The sequence below is a fragment of the Saccopteryx leptura genome, chromosome 3 (assembly GCF_036850995.1).
Source record: "Saccopteryx leptura isolate mSacLep1 chromosome 3, mSacLep1_pri_phased_curated, whole genome shotgun sequence".
NCBI lineage: Eukaryota > Metazoa > Chordata > Mammalia > Chiroptera > Emballonuridae > Saccopteryx > Saccopteryx leptura.
In genome coordinates, this window is record NC_089505.1 from 356976109 (window position 1) to 357004069 (window position 27961).

General features: G+C 41.8%; 1 protein-coding gene across 1 annotated transcript; it reads right to left on the reverse strand.

The window, feature by feature from the left end:
- Positions 1–339: 339 nt before the first annotated feature.
- HAS2 (hyaluronan synthase 2) lies at positions 340–26824 on the reverse strand. Its single transcript, XM_066372500.1, has 4 exons — positions 26689–26824; positions 13590–14216; positions 2664–2765; positions 340–1269 (listed from the first exon to the last, which is right to left on the reverse strand). The coding sequence occupies exons 2-4, from the start codon at positions 14214–14216 to the stop codon at positions 340–342; spliced, it is 1659 nt and encodes a 552-aa protein (XP_066228597.1). The 5' UTR covers positions 26689–26824.
- Between the last annotated feature and the right edge of the window lie 1137 nt (positions 26825–27961).

Genomic DNA, 27961 nt, shown 5'->3' on the forward strand with positions numbered 1-27961 from the left:
CTTTTCTTCCTTGATAACCCACATAAAGCATGGCTAGTGAGGTATATAGGGCAAAACACTGTTAGGCGGATGTACAGTAAGGAAAAAGTGCATAAACAAAGAATTCTTCCCATTTTCATAGAAATAACAAGTTAAATCTGAGTTTCTCCTTGTTGATGTATCATTTTACTTTGGCAGAATCAAAATAAACCCATAGAAATGTCTTTGTTCAAGTCCCAGCAGCAGTGATATGTCTCCTGTGGTGGCATTAATTGATGCCACAATACTGGACAGTCCCTCGAGGAACTAAGGTTTTGCTTTTGTCTGCATGTGTAATTGCAAACGTCAAACAATGTGAGATCATACGTCAAGCACCATGTCATACTGTTGTCCCTTCTTCCGCCTGCCACACTTGTTGATGAGAACCACATACAGAGTCAAAAGCATAACCCAATAGCATACGTAGAGCAACGTTCCAACAATTAGAACTGTCTGTTTGGATTCTGAGAATGGCTTTTTAGATTCCTTATAAATGGTGAAAATCACACCACCCAGGAGGATTGTAAACCAAACCGAGACTGGAATGAGTCCTATGAAATTAACAACAATGGTTTTCCTTCCAGATGTGCCCCACCCAGCTTTGTTTATCGTTGCAATTGCAAACATCTTGGCGGGAAGTAAACTTGACATGTACAACACTGAGTAGAGGGACATGAAGACCATGACGATATTTCCTCTAAGGCAGCTGGCGAAGGATGATTTGATGAGACCTACTAACTGGACAGTTAACAAGAAGAGGAGGATGTTCCAAATTTTGCCCCTGTAGAAGAGCTGGATGACTGTGGCAATGAGAAAGAAAGGGAAGAATCCAGTGATAACCGCTTCGTAGGTCATCCACAAGTGATGTTTATGAAACCACATGGCATTGTACAGCCACTCTCGGAAGTATGACTTGCTCCAACGGGTCTGCTGGTTTAACCATCTGAGATACTCGACAGGTGTTTCTGTAAGGCACTTGGATCGAGCTGTGTATTTTGTTGCATAGCCCAGACTCAGCACTCGGTTCGTTAGATGCCGGTCATCACCAAAACTGCATTGGTTGCCCATAAATTCCTGATTGTACCAGTCTTCCACAAATTCGTGCAGCAACGAGTTTCTGTACATTCCCAGAGGTCCACTAATGCATTGGACACACCCAAAATAAGACTGACAGGCTCTCTCTATGTTAAAAGCCATCCAGTATCTCACACTGCTGAGGAAAGAGATCCAGGAATCATACTTGTTTAAAATCTGCAAAAGGACAAAATATAAAAAAGGTAAGCCTTAGTTGAAAATACCGACAAAATTCGTACCGTCCTGAGGTTACTAGATAGAGTAAGGTTCATTATTCTGTTTTCCTATTTTGGCTTCCTTCCTCTTCTAGACAGAATTATATTTTATTAGCTTGGATTCTTTATTACTAGATTAATTTGATAAGAGGTATGCCTGTGTTTGGGATTTTTTGAGGATAACTATTTTTTTTTCTACCATCATCACTCCCTGTCCTCCTTTTGCTATGCTTTTTGTTCTCATTCTCATTAAAATATTGAGATTTTATTTTTAGGCTTTAGTTCAGTCCCCAAATTTTTCTTCCAGACACTTTTTCCTGCCATGCCATCTAGGATTTAAAGGTTTTTAAGTCCTATTGCCTCCTGTTCTGGTTAATTTCCAGCTCATCCAATTCATGGCTATAAAATTTCCTTCTCTCCCCTACTATTTTGCAAAGCCAGTGATAAAAGGGTTTGCTTTGGCCTCCCTCCAAAGCCTGAATCCTGAAATAATGCTCTGTGTAAAAAGACTACTCAAAATTATCAGCTTGGTCTTGGCGATGTTTCTAAATTCTCCCGTCTCAGTTTTGTCCTGTGTTCATCTGGATTTTGCATGCTTCCTTTTATCCGCCAGCTTAGTTTTTTGTCCTTTGTAGTACATTTTCTTTGCCTTCCCTATCACCACGAATATACAAAATGGATTAGCCCAGCAACACAATACCTAAACCTGAAAGGAAAACATTTCAATGTGCCTCCCATGTTTTGCTAAAATCTAATCTTACATTTGCAAAAAACTCATTTTAATTTTCACTTGTTTTTTGCATATTCATTTTCCAATTCCAATATCCGTTTCACTAATTGTTTCTCCATTGATAGCAAACCATGTGAGCTAAATAATTAGAAAATAAATAAATAATTGGAAAACCCAATTATTAATTAATTGCACCTTTGCCTTTCTCACTAGTATAAATTTAAGTTGCTGTTTCTTCTCTTTCTTTGTTTTCCAATTTGGATTTTTTGATCAACCACATACTGGTCAGCTTTTAAAGTCATAGGTATATGATAGAGAATCCATCTCCTGCCATACTTTAGTTCATTTGCAAGTAAGTGAACTCCCAACATCAGATTTTACCAGAACATTACGTTATGGCCCCCAAACAGAATTTATCAGCCATTACAGACATGGATTATATCCCAGGCTTAACTGAAGAAATCTTAAACTTTTCAATTAGACAAAAGAGGCAGTAAACTGAGTCTAAGGCACATTCTAATGTATAATTCCTGGCTCAGAATTTGAGATGGAGTAAATGTACATTCAGTGAATGAGTGAGTCAGAGTGCTACAAATGTGACTCAGGCAAAGGGAAGCCACGTGTACCTGGACATCTCCCCCGACACCTCCAACCATGGGGTCTTCTTCTAAAACTTTGACCATCTCCACAGATGAGGCTGGGTCAAGCATGGTGTCTGAATCACAAACCTGCAAAGACAGAAGAAAATGAGTTAAAGCACACAAAGCGGGCTCATCTAGTTTGAGCAAAGCTCACCAGCTATATACAGTCAAAGTTGAGCATATCTGTCTTCAGCCTTATTGGCACAAGGCCAATATCACAGGGATGACAGAGTTTGTTAAATAATGGCCAATACAAAGGGTTTGTTTTCCACCAAGTTAAACGTTTAAGGTAAAGACACTGCTGGAGAGAACAGCTGAAGTGATGCGCTAGGTATCTGATAGAGTGAGTGGCCAGCTTGTCCCAGTTTGCCATGGATGTTCCCGATTTCGGTAATGAATGTCTCATTCCAGCTTTTCTAGGACTTGTCCAAGTTTTCCAGGACTTGTAAAATATCTTGGGTTGGTTACTCTCAATGTCTTTTTTCTTTTCCAGTTGCCTTAAATAAGGCTTTTAGGCAATGTGTCCCTCAGATTTGAATAATGATAAGAACCCTCCTAGGACAGTATTTAAAGGGAGGCATATTAACAGTTATCTCCCTCCATTTAAAATGATGAATAAAAGAAAAAATGCTCCTACAGCCGGTTGTATAATTCTGAAGCAAGATGTCCATGACTTGGGCTTAGCAGATGACATTGCTTGAGAAAGAGAACTAGCAAGACATTTAGACCACCTTTATAGTCTACAGTAAGTATGCATCTAGCCCTTTGTATATAAAAGCAAATGTAAATTATCTTAAGCCATTCTGGAAATGCTAATTGTCCTAACAAACAATCCTTATATGGGTCAAAAGAAGAAGAAAAGAGCTTGACCAGTCAGTCTGTGGCGCAGTTGATAGAGCGTCGGACTGGGATGCGGAGGACCCAGGTTCGAGACCCGAGGTCGCCAGCTTGAGCGCGGGCTCATCTAGTTTGAGCAAAGCTCACCAGCTTGAACCCAAGGTCGCTGGCTCCAGCAAGGGGTTACTCGGTCTGCTTAAGGCCCGCGGTCAAGGCACATATGAGAAAGCAAACAATGAACAACTAAGGTGTTGCAACATGCAATGAAAAACTAATGATTGATGCTTCTCATCTCTCTCCATTCCTGTCTGTCTGTCCCTGTCTATCCCTCTCGTTGATTCACTCTCTGTCTCTGTAAAAAAAAAAAATAATAATAAAATAAAATAAATAAAAAAAAAGAAGAAAAGAAAGCAATTCTGAAACCAAACCATGATGATTTCAAGATTATTCAGACTTGTCTCTGTCTGTGACCCCTTGACAGACATTTCCATGGGAGGTCCTGGTAGACAGGGTCATAAACAGTCCTTTTTTTGCAGCCTGATTTCTGAACGCATTAGAAAATAAAAAAGAGTAAGGGAGATGAGAAACCAAAATATTACCTGTATACCCATAAAGCTGATACAGAGAACAGGCCTTCTATCTGTGGAATAACAGGCGTCATCATGATGTTCCCCAGTATAAGACCGAGTCATCAATTATAGTAAATAGCATCGAAGTGGGGCATCTTCCTGCAGCCACTGCGCATGCTCCTTGGCAACCGCCCACTCCCAGGAGCAAGGAGGGCAGAGGAGTTGGGCTATCCCTTACTGCTTCCATACTCAGTCAGACTAAGTTGTTTCTCTCAGAGAGAGAGAGGAGTGGAGACAGCCGGGAAAGGGAACTACCTTTTCTCACAAGTGGGTTATATACCTGTGGCTGGAGCTTCTTTCTCATGATCAAAGAAAATCCGCAGTGGGAAATGTGCGGCATCTTCTCCATTCCTGATTGATACCAAGTAGTATTCAGGCAGCAGGGTCTTAGTAGTATAATATGATCGGAGTGGACATGTGATGAAACGACCAGTTCTGCATCCCCATTCAAACAATAAATGACATGGCCGGAGAAGGCTGGGTGCTATCTGCGATTCCCATTATTTATTTTGCCATCGAGTCTGGCTGTACTTCATGGATTTAAGCAAGGTTAACTCATTCACGTCAAAAGTAACTACACCTTTACAGTTCTCCAGACTACCTCATAAAATTAGTAGGGATTTGATGTACCAGTGTCAAACGACAACAGCAAAAAACTTCAAAGTAATTTAGGTAAGGAATTTCAACATTTTTTAAACTGCCAATTTTACTAACAGGTTTTTATTTTCTAAAAATAAATACTAAGAAATAACGTTGGTGAAAACACCGATTTAAATACATTATTGTAAGTTATTTCTTAAGGGAGTAAATGGGGGTATCCAGTCATAAAGAAAGTGAACTTATGACTTCAATGGATTTATCAAAGTATTGCAATCATAGGGTTAACTTGTGAATTTTTTATCTTACTTTATTTAGAAGGATCCATTTTCTAATAAAAACCACTCATTCATTCTATTCATTACATTCTATGGTCTGACTTACTTTAGGGGAAAAAACTTAGGCAGCTGAAAGGCATTCATTTTTCATTGAAGAAAATAAGCTTTTACTAATACTTAGACTTGTACACCCAATCATCCCAAGCCCCAAAAGCCTAAACAAACTCCTCTGAGGCAGTGTGTTACCTCTGCGCTGCCTTGCCTCTCCTGGTTTGTCTGTGGCTACAAGGGCAGGCCTGTAGGAAGGGTAGAGCAAGTGAAAGCCGAAGTCCAGTCCACCTTTAGAATCCAGCATCCTGAGAATTCAGGGCCACACCCACCTCTATTGACTTAAGCTGGGAAAGGTAAAACCAGAAAGCTAAAATAAGACTTAAAAACAACAGGAAGGGGAAAATCTAGAATTAATGTTCAAGTGACTCCGCCTGCTTGGGAACATAAGCAGACTGAAGCAACTGCCCCTTTCAAATGACTAACCTTAAACCTAACTTCTGAGGCTCCGCGCATTTAAATTGGCCCTGCCCCTCCCAGTTTCCAAGAGCAACGTGCCAGGAGCTCTCTGAGAAGAGATTGTTTGTATGGTGAGTTTAAATGGCTTGGAAGGAACAGCTCTCAGAAATCCCTTGGAAAGCGGTGTATTATAGTAGGGCAAGAGCTTTAAGGAGTTCAATTTGTGGATGCTATTTGGTGACAGAATGCCAACTAGAAAACCGCCACCTATGACATTCTGTAAAAGCATGTATGTTCACAGACCTCGCAGTATTTATTTTTTCAGTGTGTAAAGAGTGTGATCAGTATGGTAGGAACAGGATTTCCACGTGGCTCCTCCTTAATTAATAACAAGTACATAATTTCATGAATGTTGGCTGGCTATTTAGCTCTAGGCTAGAAGCGGTGGGGAGGACAAGGGCCAGCACACACACACAGCGGTTAATCTCCCGTGGGCCAGCACACACACACAGCGGTTAATCTCACGTGGAGAAAGCCTACCGGGACATGATGCGCTCACCAGAAGCTATCAGAGCACAAATCAAAGCGTCTTAACGTCTTAACACTGAATGTCTCTCTGTAATTTGTTGCAACCACAGAATCACTAGTCACAAGATTTCTCACTAGGACATGCGGAAGCGGAGCAAAGTCACTGTATTTGGACTAAAATGAGTGGGAAATGTCAAGACAAAAAAGACTATTGGAAAGATTGAGCCACCTCATTTTTAACCACAAAACCATCAACTCAAGTGCAGGAGACCATCTTTTTTCTTCCTTCACTATTTCAGCCAAGAGTTAAAGCTTCCCCTTTCCTATCTAGAACAGGAGGTCGCTAACTAAGGTCTGTAGGCTGAGGCCAGCCTGCTACCTCTTTTGATAGGATCTATGGGCTAAAAATGGTTTTTTACCTTTTTAAATTCGTTGAAAAAAAATTTTTTTAATATTTTGTAACACATGGAAGTCACATGAAATTCAAGTTTTCATGTCCATAAATAAAGTTTTATTGGAACCCAGACATGCTCATTCATTTTTATGTTGTCTATAGCTGCTTTCACACTAACCCAGCAAGGCTGAATGGTCGCAACAGAGACCACATGGCCTAGAGAGCCCAATATTTACTACCAGGAGTTTACAAGCAAAGTTTGCCTTGGGACTGAAGTAATAGGTTGCAGCGGGGAGGGTTCTCTTTTCTAAAATAAAAAGAACACAATACTAGTCACAAGTTGAGATTCAGTATGTTCTAAGCCCCAGTTTTAATTCTTGTAGACTTTTCTTAAAGGTCGCCTCTGTCTCCATGTTATAAATAACAGTCACTGCAGAACAGCATAACAAGTGACAACATCAATAAATTAAGACTTTTTTTCTTTAGCCCAAGATTTGCTAATTTTAAGAGGAAATGGCCTCAGAATACAGAAGCTTCAATTAAGTCTTAAGTCCTCAAGAATCATCAGGATCCTTAGCACAAATAGATAGATGGCTCAGTAGAGAGAATCTCTTAAAGGAACTTGGGAATTGATTACATCTCGAGAATCCCTTAAGTGTCTGGAATGAGCTCTAATAATTAGTTGTAGACTATGAGTCTATAGTCTGTTACACAAGCTATTAGACTGCAAGGCCATTCCACCTTTTCTCACTGATCTTAAAGTTAATCTACTTCACTATAATTTAAATAAAAATCCCCTCCAGAAATATTGCTTATTCTAGCAAACACTTTCCAAATTGCCTAGTCTCCAAGTTTCAATTTTTTTTAATGTGTTTTTCTTTTCCCCTTCAGAATGACTGGTGGGTCCTGCCTCTGCCTGCCCCATACCACTCCAAAGGGCACGCAGAGCTGCACAGCAAGAGGAAATCTTAACCGCTCCGGCTGCCTTCGATGAAGAAACAGGTTGAAAATAAATCAAGACCCCTTTTGTTGCTACTGCCTTCACCCTTTGCCTGCTTGTAAGCCTCAACCCTTTCTCAACCTTTACTCTTCATCTTAACCTTGACCCAGTGAGACTAATTTTTTGCTACAGTGTGTGGAATTCACCCTTGGTCATGATCCCTGCTACTCAGCTTCCCCCAAAGTAAGTGGAACACTCCCCCTACCCCTCTCCATCTCCCCCACCCAGATTTCTCTAGTAAAAGGGATAAACCAGACAACAACAAAAATTCACAAGTAGTTATTTACTAGCAAACACAAGATGGTGCCTGGCTTCCTTCTGGTATCCTAACAGTAGAATATCAGAGTAAACACTACTGAAAAAAGGCACTATGCAAATGTTGCATCAAACAGATCTAAGTCCCAATCCACCATTTACCAGTTATATAAAGTTGAACTAGCTTCTTTTTTAAATTTGTTTTATTGATTTTAGAGGGAGGGGAGAGAGAGAAACATCAACTCTTTGTTCACCTAGCTATACATTCACTGGTTGATTCTTGTATGTGCCCTGGCCAGGGATCAAACCGGCAACCTTGGCATATCTGGATGATGCTAATCAACTGAACTACCTAGCTAGAGCTTGGAGCTTCTTGAACTTAAACTTAGAGTCCTTACTTCCCTTTCCTATGCCTCTATCCCTCATGTGAAAAATATGGATAATCACATCCACCTCATATGTTTCTTGTAATGGCTAATTAGATAATGTATATAAAGCACTTACTGGCTAGTTTATAGTCAATGCTCAATAAAAGAAAAATATATACTAAAAAGGGATAAACCAAAACCAGAGGCACAAACTAAAGACACTAGAGTCTAATAAAAAAGGGGTCCTTCTTATTATCACTGAAAAAAAGCAATGACTCACTTAGGCATCAGGAAACCAGTGTCTAGTCCAATACCCGATAAACATAAATTAAACAAGTTGAATTCTTGAGCAGTCAGTGTAAAAGTCCTTAGACTGGTTGTTAACTAGGGAAAAGAAATAGAAAAAATGGAGAGCAGTTTTCAGCTGATTGTGATGCGTTTAGAGCTTGGAATGTACCTTTGGGGAACAGTGTGTGAAATGTGATTATGTAGCAAAGGGTAGAGACCCTGGACACCTGTGGAAACTTACAAAAGTATTTGTTGCATCTTGACTTGGTGTCTCTTCATTAACATAGAGGCTGCTGACTGTGATACTACTTAAAATAGAAACATAGTCTAGTCCTGGCCAGGTGGCTTGGTTGGTTGGAACATTGTCCCAGAGCACAGAGATTGCTGCTTCAGTCCCCAGTCAGGGTACATAATGGAACAGATAGATATGAATTCCTGTCTCTCTCTCCCTCTCTTTCTTCCTTTCTCTAAAATCAAGAAATTAAAAAAATTTTTTAAAAACATAGTCTTTGGTTTTGGAGCACATCAATGTATATGACAGAATTTTATTTATTTATTTTTTCATCTAGACCCTGAGAACTAAATTGTCCAGTGAAAAAAGAGTAAATATGACCAGTAATTTGTGTGAGAACATGTTCATGCAGAAAATGGAAAAAACAAAGAAACAAGAAGTAAATAACCTTCACGAAAGTAGAATATTTTACAAAATTAAAAATTTTTCATAATCTAAAAGGTCAATCAAAAACCTATATTATATGACATTAATTACATTACAACCAATTTAGAAATATTGTGTGTTACTTTCATTTTTTTTTTTTAATATTTTATTTATTGATTTTTAGAGAGAGGGGAGAGAGAGAGAGAGAGAGAGAGAGAGAGAGAGAAGGGGGAGGAGCAGGAAGCATCAACTCCCATATGTGCCTTGACCGGGCAAGCCCAAGGTTTCGAACCGGCAACCTCAGTGTCCCAGGTCGACGCTTTATCCCACTGCGCCACCACAGGTCAGGCATGTTACTTTCATTTTTAAACAATCTTGATTTTGTATTTATTTGGATACTGGATAAATAGAATTTATAAGAAAGTAGACAGCTACATTTAAATTTACTAGCCTTGGATGAAGTAGCAAATACAAAGTCATAAAATCTAAGAACTTTATAGAGCTAAAAAAGGCCCTTCAAAATTAATCAGTTAGCCAATGGTGGGGGCGGGGGCATACTCTCAAAGGAAAAGGAAGATAATCTTTCTTTGGAGAGAGTAATTTGATTTATGGCCTAGAATCTCAAATCTAGTCAGTGGAAAGTCCCTACATTATAGACACCTAAGCAATTTGGTCTTTTTGTTGTTGTTGTTGCTCTTTTTAAATGAAATTAGGAAGATATGACTTCCTTGGGTAGAATGAATTACCCAAAATATTATAAAATAATTCTTAACTTTGGTCAGCCTAAAATGTTTTCAAAACATTATGGTTTAAAAAGGAGTCATTTGGTTAGTCTTGTTGCAGATTTTATTTATTGATTTTAGAGACTGGAGAAAGAGAGAAATGGGGGGGAGGATCGGGAAGCATCAACTCAAAGTAGCTGCTTGTCCTGTGTGCCTTGACCCGGCAAGCCTGGGGTTTCAAACCAGCGACCTCAGCATTCCTGTCAATGCTTTATCCACTGTGCCACCACAGGTCAAGCCTGTCTCCTTTTTAGTATGGCTTAAACATGAGTAAAAGTTGAAGAAGGTGCAAAGCAAAAGTGACAAGTCAGCTGAAAAAAAATGAGAAACCAAATGTTGTCAACTCTAAGGCTTCAGCCACCTTTATTCCAAATACAGAACAGGGACCAATCAAATATTGGTAATCAGGAAATCCCTTAACGGTGGCACAGAAATGGTTCACATTCAAGAACCCAACTTTGGGGGAAAGGGTAGATTACAGTGAGAAACATGACAAGGACTGATAAATGAAAAGAAAATTTTTATACTCCCCCTTTCTTTGCTTTGTTTTGATTACAACCTTGCTGTGTTGCTAGAAAGAAATTGACATGTCAGAGCAATTGAACGGAACTGAGTGACAGTCCTGAGATGGAGGGATCTCAGAGAGCGCTGTTCTCCCAACTGAGGCCCACAGCAACTAAGCAACAGAGCCGAGTCCAGAGTTCACATTTCCCCATTTCTACATAGTTCCATGTGCTATTAATCTTATCCTCTAAAATGAAGGACGCAAAGAGACAAACAGTTTAACTCTCAACAGGGGCCCTCAGAATGTTTCAGTTGCTCAGGCTTCCAATACAGAACAGGAACCAGTCAAATACTGCTGAGAGTGGACTGTCATTACTCACGTCTACTGTTCTACAGTTCCCGTGAACACTCAACTAGTGATTGCTCCAAGCCTCTGGGTCCCTAACATTTTTGTCTACTGATGAATACCTAACCTCACTTTATTTGTATTTAAATACACTATATGAGCCAGTACCATTGAATTCAGGGTCAACAGCACTATAAAGCATGTCTAAACAAAGTCACCTTAACAAACATATTTTTTCCAAAAAGCAGCCAGTAGCATCACAGGCGACTTTGCTATTGCACTGGCTTTCTTCTAGACTACTACTTTCTTTCATGCTCTATGTCAATGTTAAGTTATTTGAATGGCTTTAAGGCTGAGATAGTAGTCAGAGAGAGGACTAGAGATAAAAGCTGAGAGAGACATAGGGAGAGGTGGTAGTTGATATAAAAACCTGTTCTGGAGGAGACCAGCGGGAGCTGACCCAGATAGCCCAGGAGTATGGGTGGAAAGGTTAACCTGGAGATAGGAAGCAAGACTGGGTACCCTTGAACCTGTAAGCAGAAGAGAGTCAAGAAGATCTGGATGGAATTCAAAATAAGTACTTTTGCTTTTCTCTTTTCGTAGGAGGCAAGGTCATCTGTTAGTAGTTAAGCCAGGAGGAGTTTGGGTAGGGAGCTAGGAGGGTGGTGCTAGAATGAAATAATAGGTTATGAGAGCAATAAGAAAGATACCTATCTATACAAGATCCAGTGATGAGTACTGACCAGTGTCAAAGACCCAGCTGCAACTGGAAGCCAACCATTTGGCCAGTTCTTTGCACAGGTAAGTAGTGTTCTCCAGCCAGGTTAGCAAGTATGTGAACAGATAGTCAGTTTCTTCCCCAGACCCTATTTTCTCTAGTGTATTAGCACTAAACTTTGCTTGCTTTCTTCCTTCCCTAATCAACTTGAACTCCCAAGTTCGGGTGTGAATCACTTGTAATGCTTAGCAGCCAACATCCTCCACCCCCTTTCCTCTGTCTTTCTGTGGCTTCTCTTCTGCAACTCTCAAACCCTTGGTCAGTCAGAGTGTTAGGTGATTGATAGTATCTTAGTTTGAACCTATGACATTCCCATTTTTATGGGGCACACATGGTTAAATATTGGGGTATTTGATGAAGGGTGGTGAGATGGAATTACCTGGTTTCAGAATCCTATAAGGTGTTTTTTCTACCCTTTTTTGAGTTTGAATGGTCTAAGAATCTCAGGAGGATTCAGGACCCAGTTATCAGCTACTCAGACAGTCTCTCCAGGGGCTTCAGCGAAGGGAGGCAAGTTCTGCAGCCTCATTACGGCTCTAGCAGCAGACCTACTCCAGTATTTCCCATTTCATATTCTTTTTTTCCTGGACAAGCACAATGTCAAGTTGTCAAGGATACAAACAAAATCCAAAACAAGAATGATGGGAAAAGGGGATATGGGAGAAACAGGTTTTTGGAAAAAAGAAGAAAACCCACACAATCATGGCTTGATTAGAAATGACAAATGGAGCAATTGTTTTAACTACAATTAAAAGCAAAGTATCAACAGATGTTTTCTCATTTTCGGCCCAGAGCATCATTTTTCAAATCTTATGCAAATTCCCAGTCATCCCTTCCTTTAAATGGGCCATTTCATCCTTCATCTGGGCCTAAAGCTGCAGTATGTAAAAAGGGAAAAAAATGTCCTGAGTTAGCTGACACTATCTTAATTCTAGAACTGAACTCCAGAAAGTTCTAGAAATTAGGAAAAACAGAGGTGAAACTCCATCAACTCCCTTAAAGGAGAGATTAATATGCAGATTTGTATCCACTGAAGAAGTGCTTCAAAACTTTTCAGATATTACGCAAAATGAACACAGTCCTAGTAATTGACTGGTGCTATACTTTTTAAGGACCACATTGATTACATAATACATAATATTAACAGCAATTGTTCGCTACCTTTGTAACTTTTGTCCACTTCAGTTCTATATTGTGAAATCATTGCCTCAACTGTTCTGTGAGATTGGTTTCATTTATGCAGAAAAGTGAGGCTCAAGGCAATGGGAAATTTCTGTCAACTGACTCTACAGCCAGTGACTTTTCCTAAACTTGAGACATGCCTCCCTTCTCCGAATCAGTTATAGCCAAAATCTAACTAAAGGATTCGTAGAAAATTATATCTTACACATTCACAGGGACCCTACTACCATCCTAAAGAAAAAAAAGGAGAAACCCTAGAGTGAGCAGTCAGGAAATTAACGAGACAGCCTAATTTTCATTCAAGCAAACACCATCACAAATGCTTTCAAAGGTCAAGTTGGAGTGAGTGAGGTAATGCTGTTTGGAGAGTGAAATAAACATTACTTCGGTTTTACTCTGGGAAGGTTTTTCTTTTTTCTCCCTTTTTTTCCTATTTCTTTTTCTTTTCTCTGTCTCAATTTTGAATTCCTTACCCTTTTCAATCAAAAGTGTCCTCATCACCCCCATTTCGCCCGGTCTCTGTGAAAACCGTTTTTACACAGCCTTCCTTATGGGACTGCAGATTTTTTTTCTCAAGACCCTCTGCCCAGCAGACACTATTTTCTTACAAGGCTGGAGATTTTAAGAGTGTGGAAAATGACGCTGGACTTGACTTGGCAGAACCAAGGGGGGTGGAGAAGGGCAGGAGAGAGAAAAGAAGGAAGGGTGTCCTGTTCAAAATAATCTTGATTTCCAACCAACAGCATTGCACAAGTTAAGCATTTTCATAGATAGTCCTAACAGTTTTACAAGACTTTATTTTCCCCCCTCTCTCTCTCTCTTTCAAAATGTGCTTTCAACAGTCATGCCGTTTTCAAATGCACTGAAAGGGGCACTGTGCTCAGAAGCGACAAGGATGGGCTATAAGCATATGACTGGAGAGATACAAAAGCTGCTTTATTTGAATGTATGTTTGCCCTGGCAGGAACTCGGAAACCTACCTGCACATAATCCACACTCCGTCCCAGCGCTCTGAAGGCCGTGTACATGACTTCTCTTTTTCCACCCCATTTCTGCATGATGCAAATACTTTTGTTGGACAACACCAACTGGGTGACATGCTGGGAGCTTTCTTTATGTGACTCCTCCGTCTCACCGGGACCCCTTTCGTGAAAGTTGTTCTTCCAGATGTATGTGGCGGATTTGTCCCTGCCCATGACTTCACTGAAGATGTCCATCATGTAAAGGTCATCTTCCGAGTTCCCATCGATGACCATGACCACTTTAATCCCAGGGTAGGTGAGCCTTTTCACAGATTGCAAACATTTCCGTAAGTAGTCTGGATCTTCTTGATACGCAGCGATGCAGAGAGCCACCGTCTTGTTCAACTTAATGGGGGTTTCCAGGGATTTTTTCATTTTTCTGTGCTCCAGAAAGGCAAACAGGCTTTGAATGATGAGGTGGGATGCTAAAAAGGCACCATACAGTCCAAAGGAGAAGTAGTAATTATCTGTTTGGATAAACTGGTAGCCAACAATATAAGCAGCTGTGATTCCAAGGAGGAGAGAGACTCCAAAAAGTGTGGTTCCAATTATTCTCAGGATACATAGAAACCTCTCACAATGCATCTGTAATATAATCAAAGATACTCTTGATTAATGACTCGCCCCGCACCTGTTATATACCTGGTATCATGGGCTGAGTGTCGGACTAGAAGCATTCAGTTCTCTCTATCCAGCTGTGTGACTTTCTGCACCTCAGTTTGTTCATCTGCGTAATGAGAATGTAAGGATGCCCTCTAGGACATCTCAAGAGGGCCATTTCAAGAATCTAATGACATGATGGCGCATCCCCCTCTTGAAAACCTTAACAGATGATTTTTAGTGTTTTAAATCATTTGTCTATGGTTGCATTCTGTGTCCGTGGTCATAGCTAGGTGTGAGACCGAAATCTCCTGGCGAGCATGGTCATTTTTCTACCTACCCCACATTCTCTCCTTAACCCCCATATAGACTAGGGACAAATCCAGAAGAGATTTGGCTGAATTGCTCATGTGCCATTTCGTTTCATCTCTAGGGCAGATCCCTCGGCTCACACACCCTTTCCTTACGGCCAGTTGAGGTTGGAGATCAGGACACCCACCTGGACTCTAGTACTAGCTCTTTCATCAACTGGCTGTGCAACCTTTAGACGGTCACTTGACCTCTCTGGACCTCAGTTTTGTTTTTTATCCGTTAAATGAGGAAGTTTAGACTCAAGTATTTCCAAAGTCTCTATTTAAAAATTGTTTATGCCTCAGTGTCCTGCACAGACATCTATCAAAGCCTTTAGTAATTCTCCATTGCATTCTTTTGTCCCGATGGCCATCTCCTCTACCCATCATCACTAATGCCAGATGAGGATTGGGCACCTTATTGAACACAGTAAGCACATAATAAATGTTGGTAAACTGAGCCCTAAGTTAAAGAAATAGCGTCATGCTCAATTTCATCAGGTAAGTTTCTGGTCCTCCTAAAAGTTGTACCACATTTCAGTTCTTAACAGCCAATTTTGTACTCCTCCCTATAGCTTGTGTATCTCCTGGTTAAGGTTTGGAACAACTAGAGTATATATAGGAGGACCATTTCTCTAATGTTGCCCAGAGCATCCTCACGGCATAGAAGAGGCACCTGGTAGACTTTTTATTTCTTTTCTCTTCTTGGGTTTCTGAGCCTAATTCTAATGTGTGGAGGAGGTTGCTCACACATCCAATAAACAATACTCACCAGCCCAAAGATTTAACACCATTCTGCTATCTGCCAGCTAGTGTCAAAGATTACACAGGGTAAGGGTTCAGTCCCACAAGACTGCCCTCCACCCTCCACCTCATCTTCAGATACCAGTCCCACGGTCAGGTTGTTGCCTGTAGGTTTCCAAGATCTCTTGTTGGGTTTGATTAATTTGCTAGAGCTGCTCACCAAACTCAGGAAACCCATTTACTCACCACATTACCAGTTTATTACAAAAGGATGTAACTCGGGATCAGTTGGAGGAAAGAGATGCATAGGGCAATGGGTGGGGGAAGGGGGTGGAGCCTCCCAGCTCTCACTGGGTTTGCTACCGTCCCCAGATCACCAACGCGGAGAACTTCAAACACTCTTCCTTTAGGGTTTTTATGGAAGCTTCATTACATAAGCCATTGCTGACTGAACTCAATCTCTAGACCCCCCTCCCCCATCCCTGGGGGTCTAAGGGTGGAACTGGAAATTCCAATTCTCTAATCCCATGGTTGGCTCCACCCATAACCAGTCCCTAGCCTAGCTGCCCCAAAGCCCCTCATTAACATAACAAAAGAAACCTCTATGGCTCTGATCACTGCAAATTTCAAGGATTTTAGGAGCTATGTGCTTGACCCCTTGACTACATAGTCTGAACTGTGTGGGTATCCACTTATATATAATTTTTGATTGGAGATGAATGTGAAGGGCCGATGTAAATTAAACTGGGATTTTTTACCACAGTGGTGGTAAGTGCTCCTAACCCCCTAGTTGTTCAAAGATCAATTGTGTGTTTCTTATTCTAAATCACAATAGTTTTTTTCCCCTGAAACTTATTTTCCTCCTCTTCTAAGAATGAACTCTAATAAGGAATTGATATAAATGCAGTGTCCCCATCTTTAATCATTTGTACCAACTTCAGGGTTTTTATTTAATTATATGCTTAATCTTTTGTTTAATTCAACTAGTTTCTGAAAGCTCGGGAAATTTTAAGTGGAAACTTAGGCTAAGCAATTATCATCTCTGCAAAATCTCTTGTTGGATATCCCATCTATTTTTCTATTGCACATTAAGACTTAAAATTGAATGTCCACATAGCATTTAATTATCTTGTATTATTATTGTGGTTGCTACTAGTTATGTGGTCCCCACACTGCTCTCATCTCCAAAAGGCACTATTCACCTTCTAGTGCCTGTGGTCATACACTGAGGTGGTCCTGAGTGGACCTCCATTATTCTTTTGGGAAACTTGAGTGTGGCTGCTCACCAATTGTGTTTCCTCTCCTTTGGAACACAGACTGCTTGATGTGGCCACGGTGTTCCAGCCTTTGGAAATTGGAGATGGGTCACTCCCACTAAGAGAGAGTGGACCTCCTGCAACCTCTTTTCCTTCCACAGGCTGATAATCAGAACAACAAGGTCCTAGGGAATCGTAGAGTGCAATATAAGAAGAAGCTTGGCCCCTGAATTGCCAAATGGAAGGAGCCAGCTGCCAATTGGGAATACCTGCTTTGGGGTCCTTCGATATCAAAAAATAATTAAAGTTTTTATTCGTTTACCCATTCTGAATTTTGAGTTTAGTTCACCCTAAGGATATAACCTCAGTTATGCAATGCAGCCTCGAGACCATGATTCGAGCCTGTGGACATAATTTTTCTTTGTGAAATGCAGATGATAGTAATTGTCAAAGACCCTGAACCAGGCTGGCTGCACTGAGAAGCAAAATCAAAGTGTTCTTAAAAGTGTTTAAAAACAAAACAAAACACGCAATACATTTTCAAGTATTCGACTAACAATGGACCTAAAACAAACAAATGTGGGTTCTACTTCTAGAACTGATATAGGACACCGTAATATGTAACAGGTGAACCTCATAAAGGTAATCACAACACAAATGAAGAGTTCAAGCTGCTGGGGAATGGGGGAGTTTTCAGTGAAAAGCAAGAGAGCACAGCATCCTTTGCTAATTAAAACAGCTGTTGGGATGCTTAAAACTCCCAAAGGGTGCATTATCCAATGCCTAAAGGTGCTGGGAGCACCAGACTTGGAACTCGTCCGTTTCCAAGATGTGAGTCATTCTCACAAGAGTGAAACATTTCAAGGGGACTAAAACCCTCTGCCAGGGAGAAGCTGAAGTGTGTGTTTCACTTGTGTTTAAAATCACCCTCGCCAGCAAAAGAACTGCCTGCTATTCTTTTTCCATTATTCACATTTTCCTTGCTTTTATCAGCACACGTAGACAGAGTGTTCGCAAAGCATCTGCTGGCCACAGCTGAAAAGTGGGAACACCGTCTGACATCATAGGAGTCTACAGAATGTCCTTTTGAAGCCTGGGCAAAGTTGCTGGTAACTTGCAGCAATGTGGCTAGACCTGAACCTTAATATTTCTGCGAGGAGTCTCATTGTTGCCTCTTGTGACACACACAGCATATCTCAGTCCAGGCCAAAGGGCAAAAGGCACATTTCAGAGCCAGCTTTTACCGAGGGAATTCGTTGATCTCAGGGAGTGACACACAGGATGTGTTTCTGTATAACTCCCCCTGGGTGATTTCATAGATATGGGCACCATATGTGTGAGACTTTCTGAGACAATCCCCAATTCAAATACTCGTTTCATAAGCAAACTTTCCTTGTCAGACATATGGCTTTATTGTTAAATGGGAAAATCTGGTTAGTTTCATTCTAGATCATAAGAGCTTACTGCTGGATAGAAAGATGGTTTAGAATTCTACCTTTCATAAATATTTAAAATATAAAACTTGGATTTTATTTTCTTTTTTGCCCAGTAGACTTTAGCCTATTCATTATTTTTTAAGTTGCTATAGGACTTAATAATTATTTACTAAGTACTATTCTCTCAGAATTCTAAGCCAAACCAAGTGTTTAAAAATGGCCTGATGCACCATAATGTAAGCTCCACGAAGCCAAGATTTCCTTTTTAATGTGTATTTTCACAAATGTACCCCAAGGATGTAAACCTGGGCTATATTTCTTTTTCTTTTCTTTTTGTATTTTTCTGAAGTGAGAAGCAGGGTAGCAGAGAGACAGACTCCCACATGCACCCAAGTGGGAACCACTTGGCACGCCCACTAGGGTGCGATGCTCTGCCCATCTGGGGTGTTGCTTCATTGCAACCAGAGCCATTCTAGAGCCTAAGGCAGAAGCCATGGAGCCATCCTCAGTGCTCGGGCCAACTTTGCTCCAATGGAGCCTTGGCTGTGGGAGGGTGAGGGAGGGAGAGAGGGAGGGAGGGAAGGAGAGAGGGAAGGAGGGAGAGAGAAAGGAGAGGGAGAAGGGTGGAGAAGCAGATGGACGCTTCTCCTGTGTGCCCTGGCCAGGAATCGAACCTGGGACATCCACATGCCGGGCTGACAAGCTGGCCAGGGCTGGGCTGTATTTTTTTATAAATATGTACTGACTACCAAATTGCTATTCAGTGAATATGTGCTAACTGAATGGATGTAAATTCAATTCATCAATATCGTATTGGCATCAATGTTAGCTTAGCTAACATTTATTAGATTCTAGGTAGTGAGGCAAGCTTTGTTTTGTTGAATAGCATGATCCTATTTAATCTCAATAACTTTAAATGTTAAATATGTAGTTAATCTTGTGTTACAAATAACATACTATACATATGACGAGAAAACCAAGACTGAGTATTTAAGTAACTTACTCAAAGACACAAAACCAGGGGGAGGAGCCACCCAGTTGGCATGATGCCAAGTGATTAGAAGAGTCTCACAAAATATTTGTGGAATACATTTGAATCCTCACAATAAGACAGGCAGCATCCTTTTGTTCTGCTGATTAAAACATGTTATATAAGAAAAGATTAGAAAAGAAATCTGCAAACTATTTTTCTGCTGTTATGGAAAATGAGGAATTGACGAGTACTCAAATACAAACATAGCCACTACTTAGATAGGTGTCCCCAAACTAAGGCCCGCTGGCCACATGCGGCCCCCTGAGGCCATTTATCCGGCCCCCACCGCACTTCCAGAACGGGAACCTCTTTCATTGGTGGTCAGTGAGAGGAGCACTGTATGTGGCGGCCCTCCAGCGGTCTGAGGGACAGTGAACTGGCGCCCTGTATAAAAAGTTTGGGGACCCCTGAAGAAGATACCTGGGCTCATATACATTCCTCTGTGGGTACAGCCAAAAGGGACACGGAATGAGCTTGGCTGAAGGAAGTTGACTGTTCCATCTATGCAATAACAGTGCTACCAAAGTCCTATTGGCACTAAGAAAGACACTGCTGTTTCCATTGGTTTCACCTGTAGAGCAGATAGAAGCCTTGCTGTTAGCTTATATACCCCAAGTGGAATTCTATAGGTCATTGGTTATCAGAGCCTTTTCCTGCCCCTTGACCTCCTTGTAGTAACCAGGGGGGAAATGTCGCATGAGAATAACAGCAGCTCTCATGGTCCCAGTGTATGGTGTGAAGTGAGCTCCAATAACTTTCACAAAGTGCTCCTTTTGTTTGGGATCTGGGAGAGGCTGCAGACTTCAGCCCAAAGATGTCTTCTGTGAGGCCCCAGCTTACCACTCCCTTCTGAACTAACTTCTCCAACCTGCTCTCTGCACTCCCCATCACTGTCTCCCCTGATCCTGTTTGATTTTCTAAATCACACTATGTACACACTGTGGCTATATGGACAAGTGGGTCTCCATCAACTGTGTATTGCTGTACCAAAGAACAGATTTCGGCACACAGTAGGTACTCAGTGATACATTCTGCATAAATGAGTAAGTCCATCTGGACTCAGGCAGCCAGTGCAGGCTGACTGGGCACAGGTCCCTTCCCAATCTTTGCAGCAGTGAATATATGCTGAGCCATTCCAGGTAAAAAAAAAAAAAAAATCCATAAATTCTTGCTCAGCTATTTAAAGATAACAGCTGGGGGTGGGGTGTATCAGACCAGTGCTAGAATACCTTCGGAAAACAAAGTTCGACAAGGCAAACAAAAGGAAACAAAAAAATCAAAGGACATATGCACCCTCGTGTTCATTGAAGCATTATTTACTACAGCCAAGATATGGAAACAACCTAAGTGTCCATCAATAGATGAGTGGATAAAGAGACTGCTGTGTGCTCTATCTATAATGGAATATTACTCAGCCACTAAACAAACAAACAAACAAACAAACAAACAAAAAGGAATGAAATCTTGCCATTTGTGTCAGCATGGATGGCCCTCAAGGGCACTGTACTGAGTGAAATGGGTCAGACAGGGAAGGATACATGCTGTGTGACCTCTCTTACATGTGGAATCAAATAAAAGTTAAGTAAATAAATAAATACAAACCAAGCTCTTTGATACAGAGAATGGACTGATGGTTGACAAAGGTTGGGAGGTTGAGGAGTTGGGGGGATAGGAAAAATGGGTGAACTGTTTTTGATTTTGTTTTTAGCTTCAACAAATTGCATTTTAATATATAATATTCTATTATGATGTGATTAGGAAATCGTCCTTGCATCTATATTCTGAAATAATAATGGTCAATATTTATTGAACACTTTCTACATACCAAGCACCTTGCTAAGCACTTTAATACATTTTATTTATCTTCGCAGCAAACCTGGGAGGTAGTACCTACCCCATTTTATAGATTAGAAAACTAAGGCTCAGAAAACTACACAACTATTTAATGATGGAGCTAATAGTCTCACAAAGGATTATTTGACCCTGGAGATTATGATCTTGACCACTATAACCTTATTACATCTTTTAATAAAAATATGCTTATATATATATATGCCTGACCAGGTGGTGGCACAGTGGATAGAGTGTCGAACTGGGATTTGGAGGACCCAGGTTCAAAACCCTGAGGTCGCCAGCTTGAGCGCGGGCTTATCTAGTTTGAGCAAGGCTCACTATCTTGAGCCCAAGATCACTGGCTTGAGCAAGGGGTCACTTGGTCTGCTGTGCCCACCCCCCTCCCCTGTCAAGGCACATATGAGAAATCAATCAATGAATAACTAAGGAGCCGCAACGAAGAATTGATGTTTCTCATCTCTCTCCCTTCCTGTCTGTCTATCCTGATCTGTCCCTCTCTCTGACTCTCTCTGTCTCTGCCACAAAAAAAAAAAAAAAAAAAAGAAAAGAAAAGAAAAGAAAAAAGAAAAAAAAGCTTATCTATATGAGAAATGCTACCAGTTTACTGTTCTGGAGAGAAATGATTTCCTCCAAGTTTCTGGGAAATGGAAAAACTAAAGTTTGCATTGTTAAGTAGCAGTAATACAGAAAACCTATATTGTCTCTGATTTCTTTTTCTATTATCCTAAGTCTTAAATAATAGAACCAAATGAGAATTAAATCTTAACTTGTTGAATCCTTTCTTCAGCAAATGAAATTAACTTAAGATAATGAAAATATCTAAGAGACTTTAGATATTTGTTTTAGAATTCAAAAAATAGCTTGATTCTGCTAGTCTTTTTCTTTCTCACTGTGGGGGGAGGGAGATGGGGGATTCCTTGGGGCAGCTAACAAGCTTCTGTAGTGTAACTAGGTGAATAATTCTAAGAATATACCCTCAGACATAAATTTCCTTAAATAGTTTTCAAAACAGATACTTCTCATTCCTCCTTCACTATCTTATCAGAACATTAGGACATTTGTCTTTTGCATTTTATCATTTTTGGTTGTTTTTAAAAAATATTTCAGCATGATCCTTCAAGATAATCTTCTATTAAGCAATTGTTTGCACTTATGCATTACAGATATCAATATTTGCACTAAACTGATTTAAATTAACTGGTCACTTTTTCTCCTAACAGAAAAATAAAGTATTAAGTAAAATCATATACATTTTTATTCATTCATGCCCGATTTTAAGTTCTAAGTGAAACTTAGAAAAAAAGTCTTACCTTACTTAGAAATCTATACCTTTCAGGAAAATGTTAACTTGTCCATATGAATTAGGGCATGAGAGGGCGGGGTGACTAATGTAGTAGTCTAAGTCAGAGACTAAAGTTTAAGGGATGTTTGATCACTTACTTAGATCAAGAAAACCAATGATGTTACACAGGCCTTCTTCCAAGTAAATCCCACCCAGATCAGAGTCAGTATGGATTTAAAAGTCCAGAAATCAGAATGCCGAGTCCAGAGATAAGAAGCAGCAGCTAAGCTTGACCTGTGCAAAGAGTGCACGCTGGTTTCCATGTCTGGGCTTTGAAGTTGGCCTTCTCTCCAGCCCCACGGCAGTTATCCCAGCAGAGACCCTGGAGCCCAGCTTGCAGGGTTAGCCCACAAGCCTTTCGAAGGCCTCGTCTCCCACAGCAGTGTCTGGATCTAGACCTTGAAGTTTCAGATTCTCTTCACGTGCACACCGTCAATGCTGATCCATTACTTCTAGGATGCCAGTTCTCCCAACTGCCCTATGGGTTCCTGAACTTCGTGGGGACTTCAGTGTGACAAAGGGGGAAAGTACAGAAAGAACTGCCTTGGAAACTTAGTTCTATGTTTCTCCACCGGCCCATGGGCACTATTTCTACGGGCCAAAACCCTATGCAGCTGCATGTACCATAAATGCCAAGTCTTCTTTATGAAATCTTTCCTGATCTCTCTCGAGATCAGACATGATTTTTCCTCAATTTGAGCCTCATAAAACTTGACTAACCCAGCGGCAGCATGTCTCCTTCAAGGGCATTATATGTACTATTTCCTAGATTAAATTGCATCCACACTCCTTACTAACACTGTGACTTTGAGCGAGCTGCTTGCTCTTTCTGGGCAAGGCTCCTTTATTTAGTTTTCTTTGGGGGAGGGTAGCGTAGGGGGATAGGTATAATACATGGACAGTGCCTAACTCAGTGCCTGAGATGCGTTAGACATGTGATCAACAGAAGCTATTATTTTACATTTCTTATGAGTCAAATCGTATTTTGCCAGACACTATGGTTATTTAAAGACTTTTGGCACAATAAATTCCATTAAAATGGGGACTGCACCTTATTCATTTCAATGTGCAGTATAGATGTATACATTTAAGGTACATTCATTCATAAACACTTCTTTAATTTAAATAAAATATTTAACAGTATGACCTCATTATATTTATTTTGACTCACGTCAGTAGCATTTTGCCAGCATGTGGGCAAGGCAGTATATATGATGTCCACATAGGTGACAATAAACTTGAATAACTTATGGAATGAGCAATGGGATGACACTTACTCTGTGCAGATTGCTGCTAGACAGGAAAGGATTAAAACCAAACTGGGGTAATGGAAGTGATTCTTCTACAGGGAGCTGTCCCCCCACTCAGCTGTCCTGCCAGCTGCCACTGGCTCTGTCCTTGCAGCCTCTTAGTGGAGCACAGCCTGGGTGTGTATGGATAAAAAAAAGAGAACCCAGAAAGGGACAGTGGGGTTTACCCTCTAGTCTCCAATTTCATTAACTCATTCCCTCCACATGATGCAAGAGTCAGGAAGCTTATCATGTAACAGACTACTTACTCTTAGATTAAAAATGTTAACTGTGGGATATAACTGTGCCAAAGGGGATCTCACGCTGATCCATAGTGAAGAACTTTCCCCGTAGTGCCAATCATAGAAAATAAATGTAACAGTGAAAGGTGCATGTTTTAAAATTGAAGGAAAAAATTAGTTTTCAAAGAAATCTTAGCTGGTAAGGAAACCATGTGTGAAAAAGTACTGATGAAATTCAATACTGTGGGGCTATTCTATAGACTTCACAAAAACAACTACACAATCAGACTTACTTTCCAGTAACAGTTTCTTATTCACCCATTGCACAATTCCTGTTTTCCAGGAAGGTAGCTGACTATCTTTGATACTAGTCACTGATTTTAAGACCTTAAATTTCTGTAAGCTGCGTAACTCTCTTTGGTAAAGTTAGAATTTAGTTTTAGGCTGCAATATAAGCAACTCAGATAATAAATGTTTGTCAGTACATCTACAATACATTTGTCTCTTCACTCAACTCAGGTAATACACAAATTAAAAAAAAGAAAAGAATGAGTGATGATATTCTACTTGCAATCCTATAATCCAGAAATGTTGACTTAGAATTCTAAAGTTATTTGTTCCAAAATTGCAAACGCATTCACAGCATAAGGCACAAACTAAAATAGGTCCTTTAAAGAGTTAAACTTTTACTGAAAATGTAAAATAGCCAATAAATACTAGGAAAATCTTTGATGGATTATGGTGAATATTAAACTACTTCGATTTTATGAGTAATCAATCTTATTTCGCCTTTTAAAAAACAGTGAAAATATAATTAATGCGTCAACTTGCACGCATTGGAATGTTTCTTTTCAACCCTAGTCTATAAAATCTACAATTGTTATCTACAAATGGTTTAAATGGGCATATGTTTGTTTTATCCAATTCAATATAAATACACATTTTAATTTTAAAGCGTTCATCATTGGCATGTTTGAATATGTGTGGACCTTTTACATTTTTATTAAAGAGACTTTTTAAAAAAATTATAATCCCGTTTTAACACCTGATGGTAAATTATCATGTGCCTTCTCTTCAATCAAAAGTATGCGAAAGGAAAAAGAAAGAAACCTAAATCCACAGTGGACAGGAAATTCTTTCTCCCTTTTATCAACCGCCTCACTTGTCAACAAAACCTAACTACCAACTTCCTTCGCTTTAACAGAGCTGTGAGTCTATATATACACAGGCCTCCAGTTCGGGGGAAGCCCTTCGTGACCAATCAGGACTTCCCTGTCTATTGCGTCACACCTCCCCCCCGGGGCGTGACGTCAGAGGCAATCCCAGGTCCCCACGTGGGTTGGAAGAGCATAGCGATTCTGGGCAGCTGTTTAGAAGACATCCGGAGCAACGGTCCCCAAGGCTGGAGAGCAGGGCAGGCAAGGGCGACAGGGTTCCTACAACCACGTTCTGGGAGCGCAGCCCTAGAAGCTCGCTCGCCGGGGAGGCGCGCAGGGCCGGGCGTCCAAGTGCTGAGCGCGGGCGTTAGGGGGACGGAGGGAGAGGCCGGGGGCGGGGGGTGGGGGGTGGGGGGGAAGCTGGCACCTAAGGCTGTGTAATAGGAGCCGGGTCTTGTAAAGCCTCCTCCCCAGGCACCGCCCCTCCGCTCCCAGCTCCTCTTTCCAGCCTTAATTATCCTTTCAGCGCCGTTTACCCTCGGCTGCGTTTCCTTGGCTGGAGGAAAAGGCCTCCCTCGCCTCCCGGTTCTCGCCCTCACACAGACCCTGCTTTCAGACCCGCCCTCTGTTCGCAGGGTCCCTTGTCGAGCCCTGGCTCACGCTGGGCGGGAACTAGCGTGACGAATTCCGCCCAAGGTGTTGATTATCCATCCCAACCCAGCCTCTCTGGCTCGCCTCCCTACCTTCACCCGCGCCTCTCACTGCCCTCCGCCCGCACCCCCTAGCTGGACGCTCGGGACGGCGCCCCCAAACCCCCCACCCGGCCGTGCCCCGAGCTGCAGCTGCGGAAAGAAGCTCCAGCGTGCTCGGTGCCACGTCGGAATTGGCTCCCAGGACTGTGCAGCTGCCGGCGCGGCGCGCCGCGCGCGGTCCCCATGCACGCCCTGTCCCGGGGCAGTCGGCGGGCGGGCTGGCAGCGGAGGGAAGGGATGCTCGCCCTCTTTCTTCCCGCTGAGGTCTGGGACAGCCACCGCTGGCGTCAGGGACCCCCGGCCCTGAGTAAGGCTTCCGGAGCCGGGCTCAGCCCGGACAAACCTAGCCTGACACTTCAATGGGGTGCAGGGAGTGCAAAGGAGGGGAGGCTGGAGAAAGAGGGGGGAGTGGCCGAGCGAGGCCGGTAGCCGCGGGAAGGCGGGGAAGTACCTTCCTTCTTTGGGGTCCCAGTTAGGAGCTCGACCGCTTTAACCCTTTGCATTACAAGTAAGAAGAGGGTTTTCCCATTTGGAAGTAAAACACCCTGGACTGTTCCAGGGTTTTCCTCCCCACATCAAATGTGTGGGAAAAAGAAGAAAAGGATGGAAAAGGGGAAGAAGGCGGCTGTGCGGAATACATTTCCTTAAACAGTGCAAATTCTAGTTTCCTAACTCAGGAGCCCCTCTGCGGCTCCGGAAGATGAGGGATGGAAAAGTACATGCCGGGACACGCAGTCTTGACCGGGTAGAGTGGTTACCTGTGTTCCCAGCAAGGCAGCGGATTTCTGGAGAGCGCCGCAGGGGTGGAAAAAAGATACGTTTCTAAGCCTGACAGGGATCTGAAATATCCACTGCTTTTAATCTGTTGGAAATTTTCAGATCTCAAACTTTTCCAGAACTGACTGTAAAGATTTTTTGAACATTTATGTGCATAATTTCTTCCCTCTCCCTGGCATATTCGAGGACCCTCATCCTTCACCAGATCGCGCCAGTGTAACGTACCTTGTTCAGATCTTGGTCATAAAGTTGTCCTCAGCCTGTCTGTGTGGTCCCGGAGGGCCGGTGGCGGGCAGTTTCCAAAATTGAGGTAATAAGAGATCAGATGAATTTGAGACGACCGGCCAAAAAAAATAAGAAATTTAAAAACAACATTTAAAAAAAGGATGGGGGGGAATCTTAAAGATTTGATTCTCCCCGACTTTGAAAAGGAAATTTCACCACTATTCTCTGATTTCCGTTGCACTTAAGTCTCCTGGTTTTTAAAAGAAAAATTGGTACTTTAAAAATAAATTAATTTTTTAATTATTATTATTATTATTATTTTGTTCCAGTCCTTCTCCCCTGATATCGGAAAGTCTCTTCACTTTTTCGTATCAAAAAAAAAAAAAAAAAAAAGCTCGGTGTAGACTCAGCAGAACCCAGGAAGCGCAGAATCGGGAGAAAGTCTTTGGCTGGGGCTGGTTCAAGTCCCTGGTTCAATGGGCTGCTGGAAGCCAGGACTGGGTAATTCTTTCCAGACGTCTTGACTTCTCCTTCCTCGCGGTTGTTGCTTTTCTGCCTCCTCCAACTTAAGGGGGTCTTAACTAGAGAGCTGGTGGGTGTTTTAATAGGGCGGAGGAGGGAGTGGGGGGTGAGGGGAGTGGAGAAGGGAGGTGCGGACTGGGGAACCCGGAGGGGAGGGAACTGGGAGCGCGGGCGGGCGGGCCGGCGGGAGGCGGGGAGGGGGAGAGAGAAATTGGCCATTCAAAGTCCTCTCTGAGCTCCAGGCCGGTTCTAAACTCCAATGAATTCAATTAACTTGATTGCTAACGTGTGCAGAGAGATGCAGAGCACACATGCTGGCCACCACCTGAGTCCCTCCTTTCTCCAGCCGTGGAGCCTGGAGGCCATGCTTTGTAGACATCCCTGATTCCTGCCCTAGTTACAAGGATTCCCTCTCCGCGATCAACGCCCCGTAGTGTTTTAAGTCATTTGGTTTAAGGCTAAATGGTGTCCTTAGGCTAAGTAACCGCCCAGGGGAAAGCGTGAGTGTGTGTGTGAGTGAGTGTGTGTGTGTGTGTGTGTGTGTGTGTGTGTACACGTGTGTACAAGCCCGGGAGTCTCCGAAAGCCGGCTCAGACTCTACAAAGTCGGCGACTGGTCCAGCCACCACTTGTTAACCCTTTCTTCCCTCCAACCTAGAAGTTGCTGAGCTGATGTCAAGTGTCCAAGCCCTCCTTAAACAGACGTTTCTGCCTCGGGTTTACGGGAAAAGTGGATTTTCTTTTCTTAACCT

What these genes read in the sequence shown, in the direction of transcription:
- HAS2 (XM_066372500.1), bottom strand. Translation starts at nt 14,216, where the DNA reads ATGCATTGTGAGAGGTTTCTATGTATCCTGAGAATAATTGGAACCACA. An exon ending in GGAGTGTGGATTATGTGCAG is followed by an intron (nt 2,766 to 13,589) that starts GTAGGTTTCCGA and finishes CTGTCTTTGCAG; the next exon opens with GTTTGTGATTCAGACACCAT. An exon ending in GTGTCGGGGGAGATGTCCAG is followed by an intron (nt 1,270 to 2,663) that starts GTACACGTGGCT and finishes GTCCTTTTGCAG; the next exon opens with ATTTTAAACAAGTATGATTC.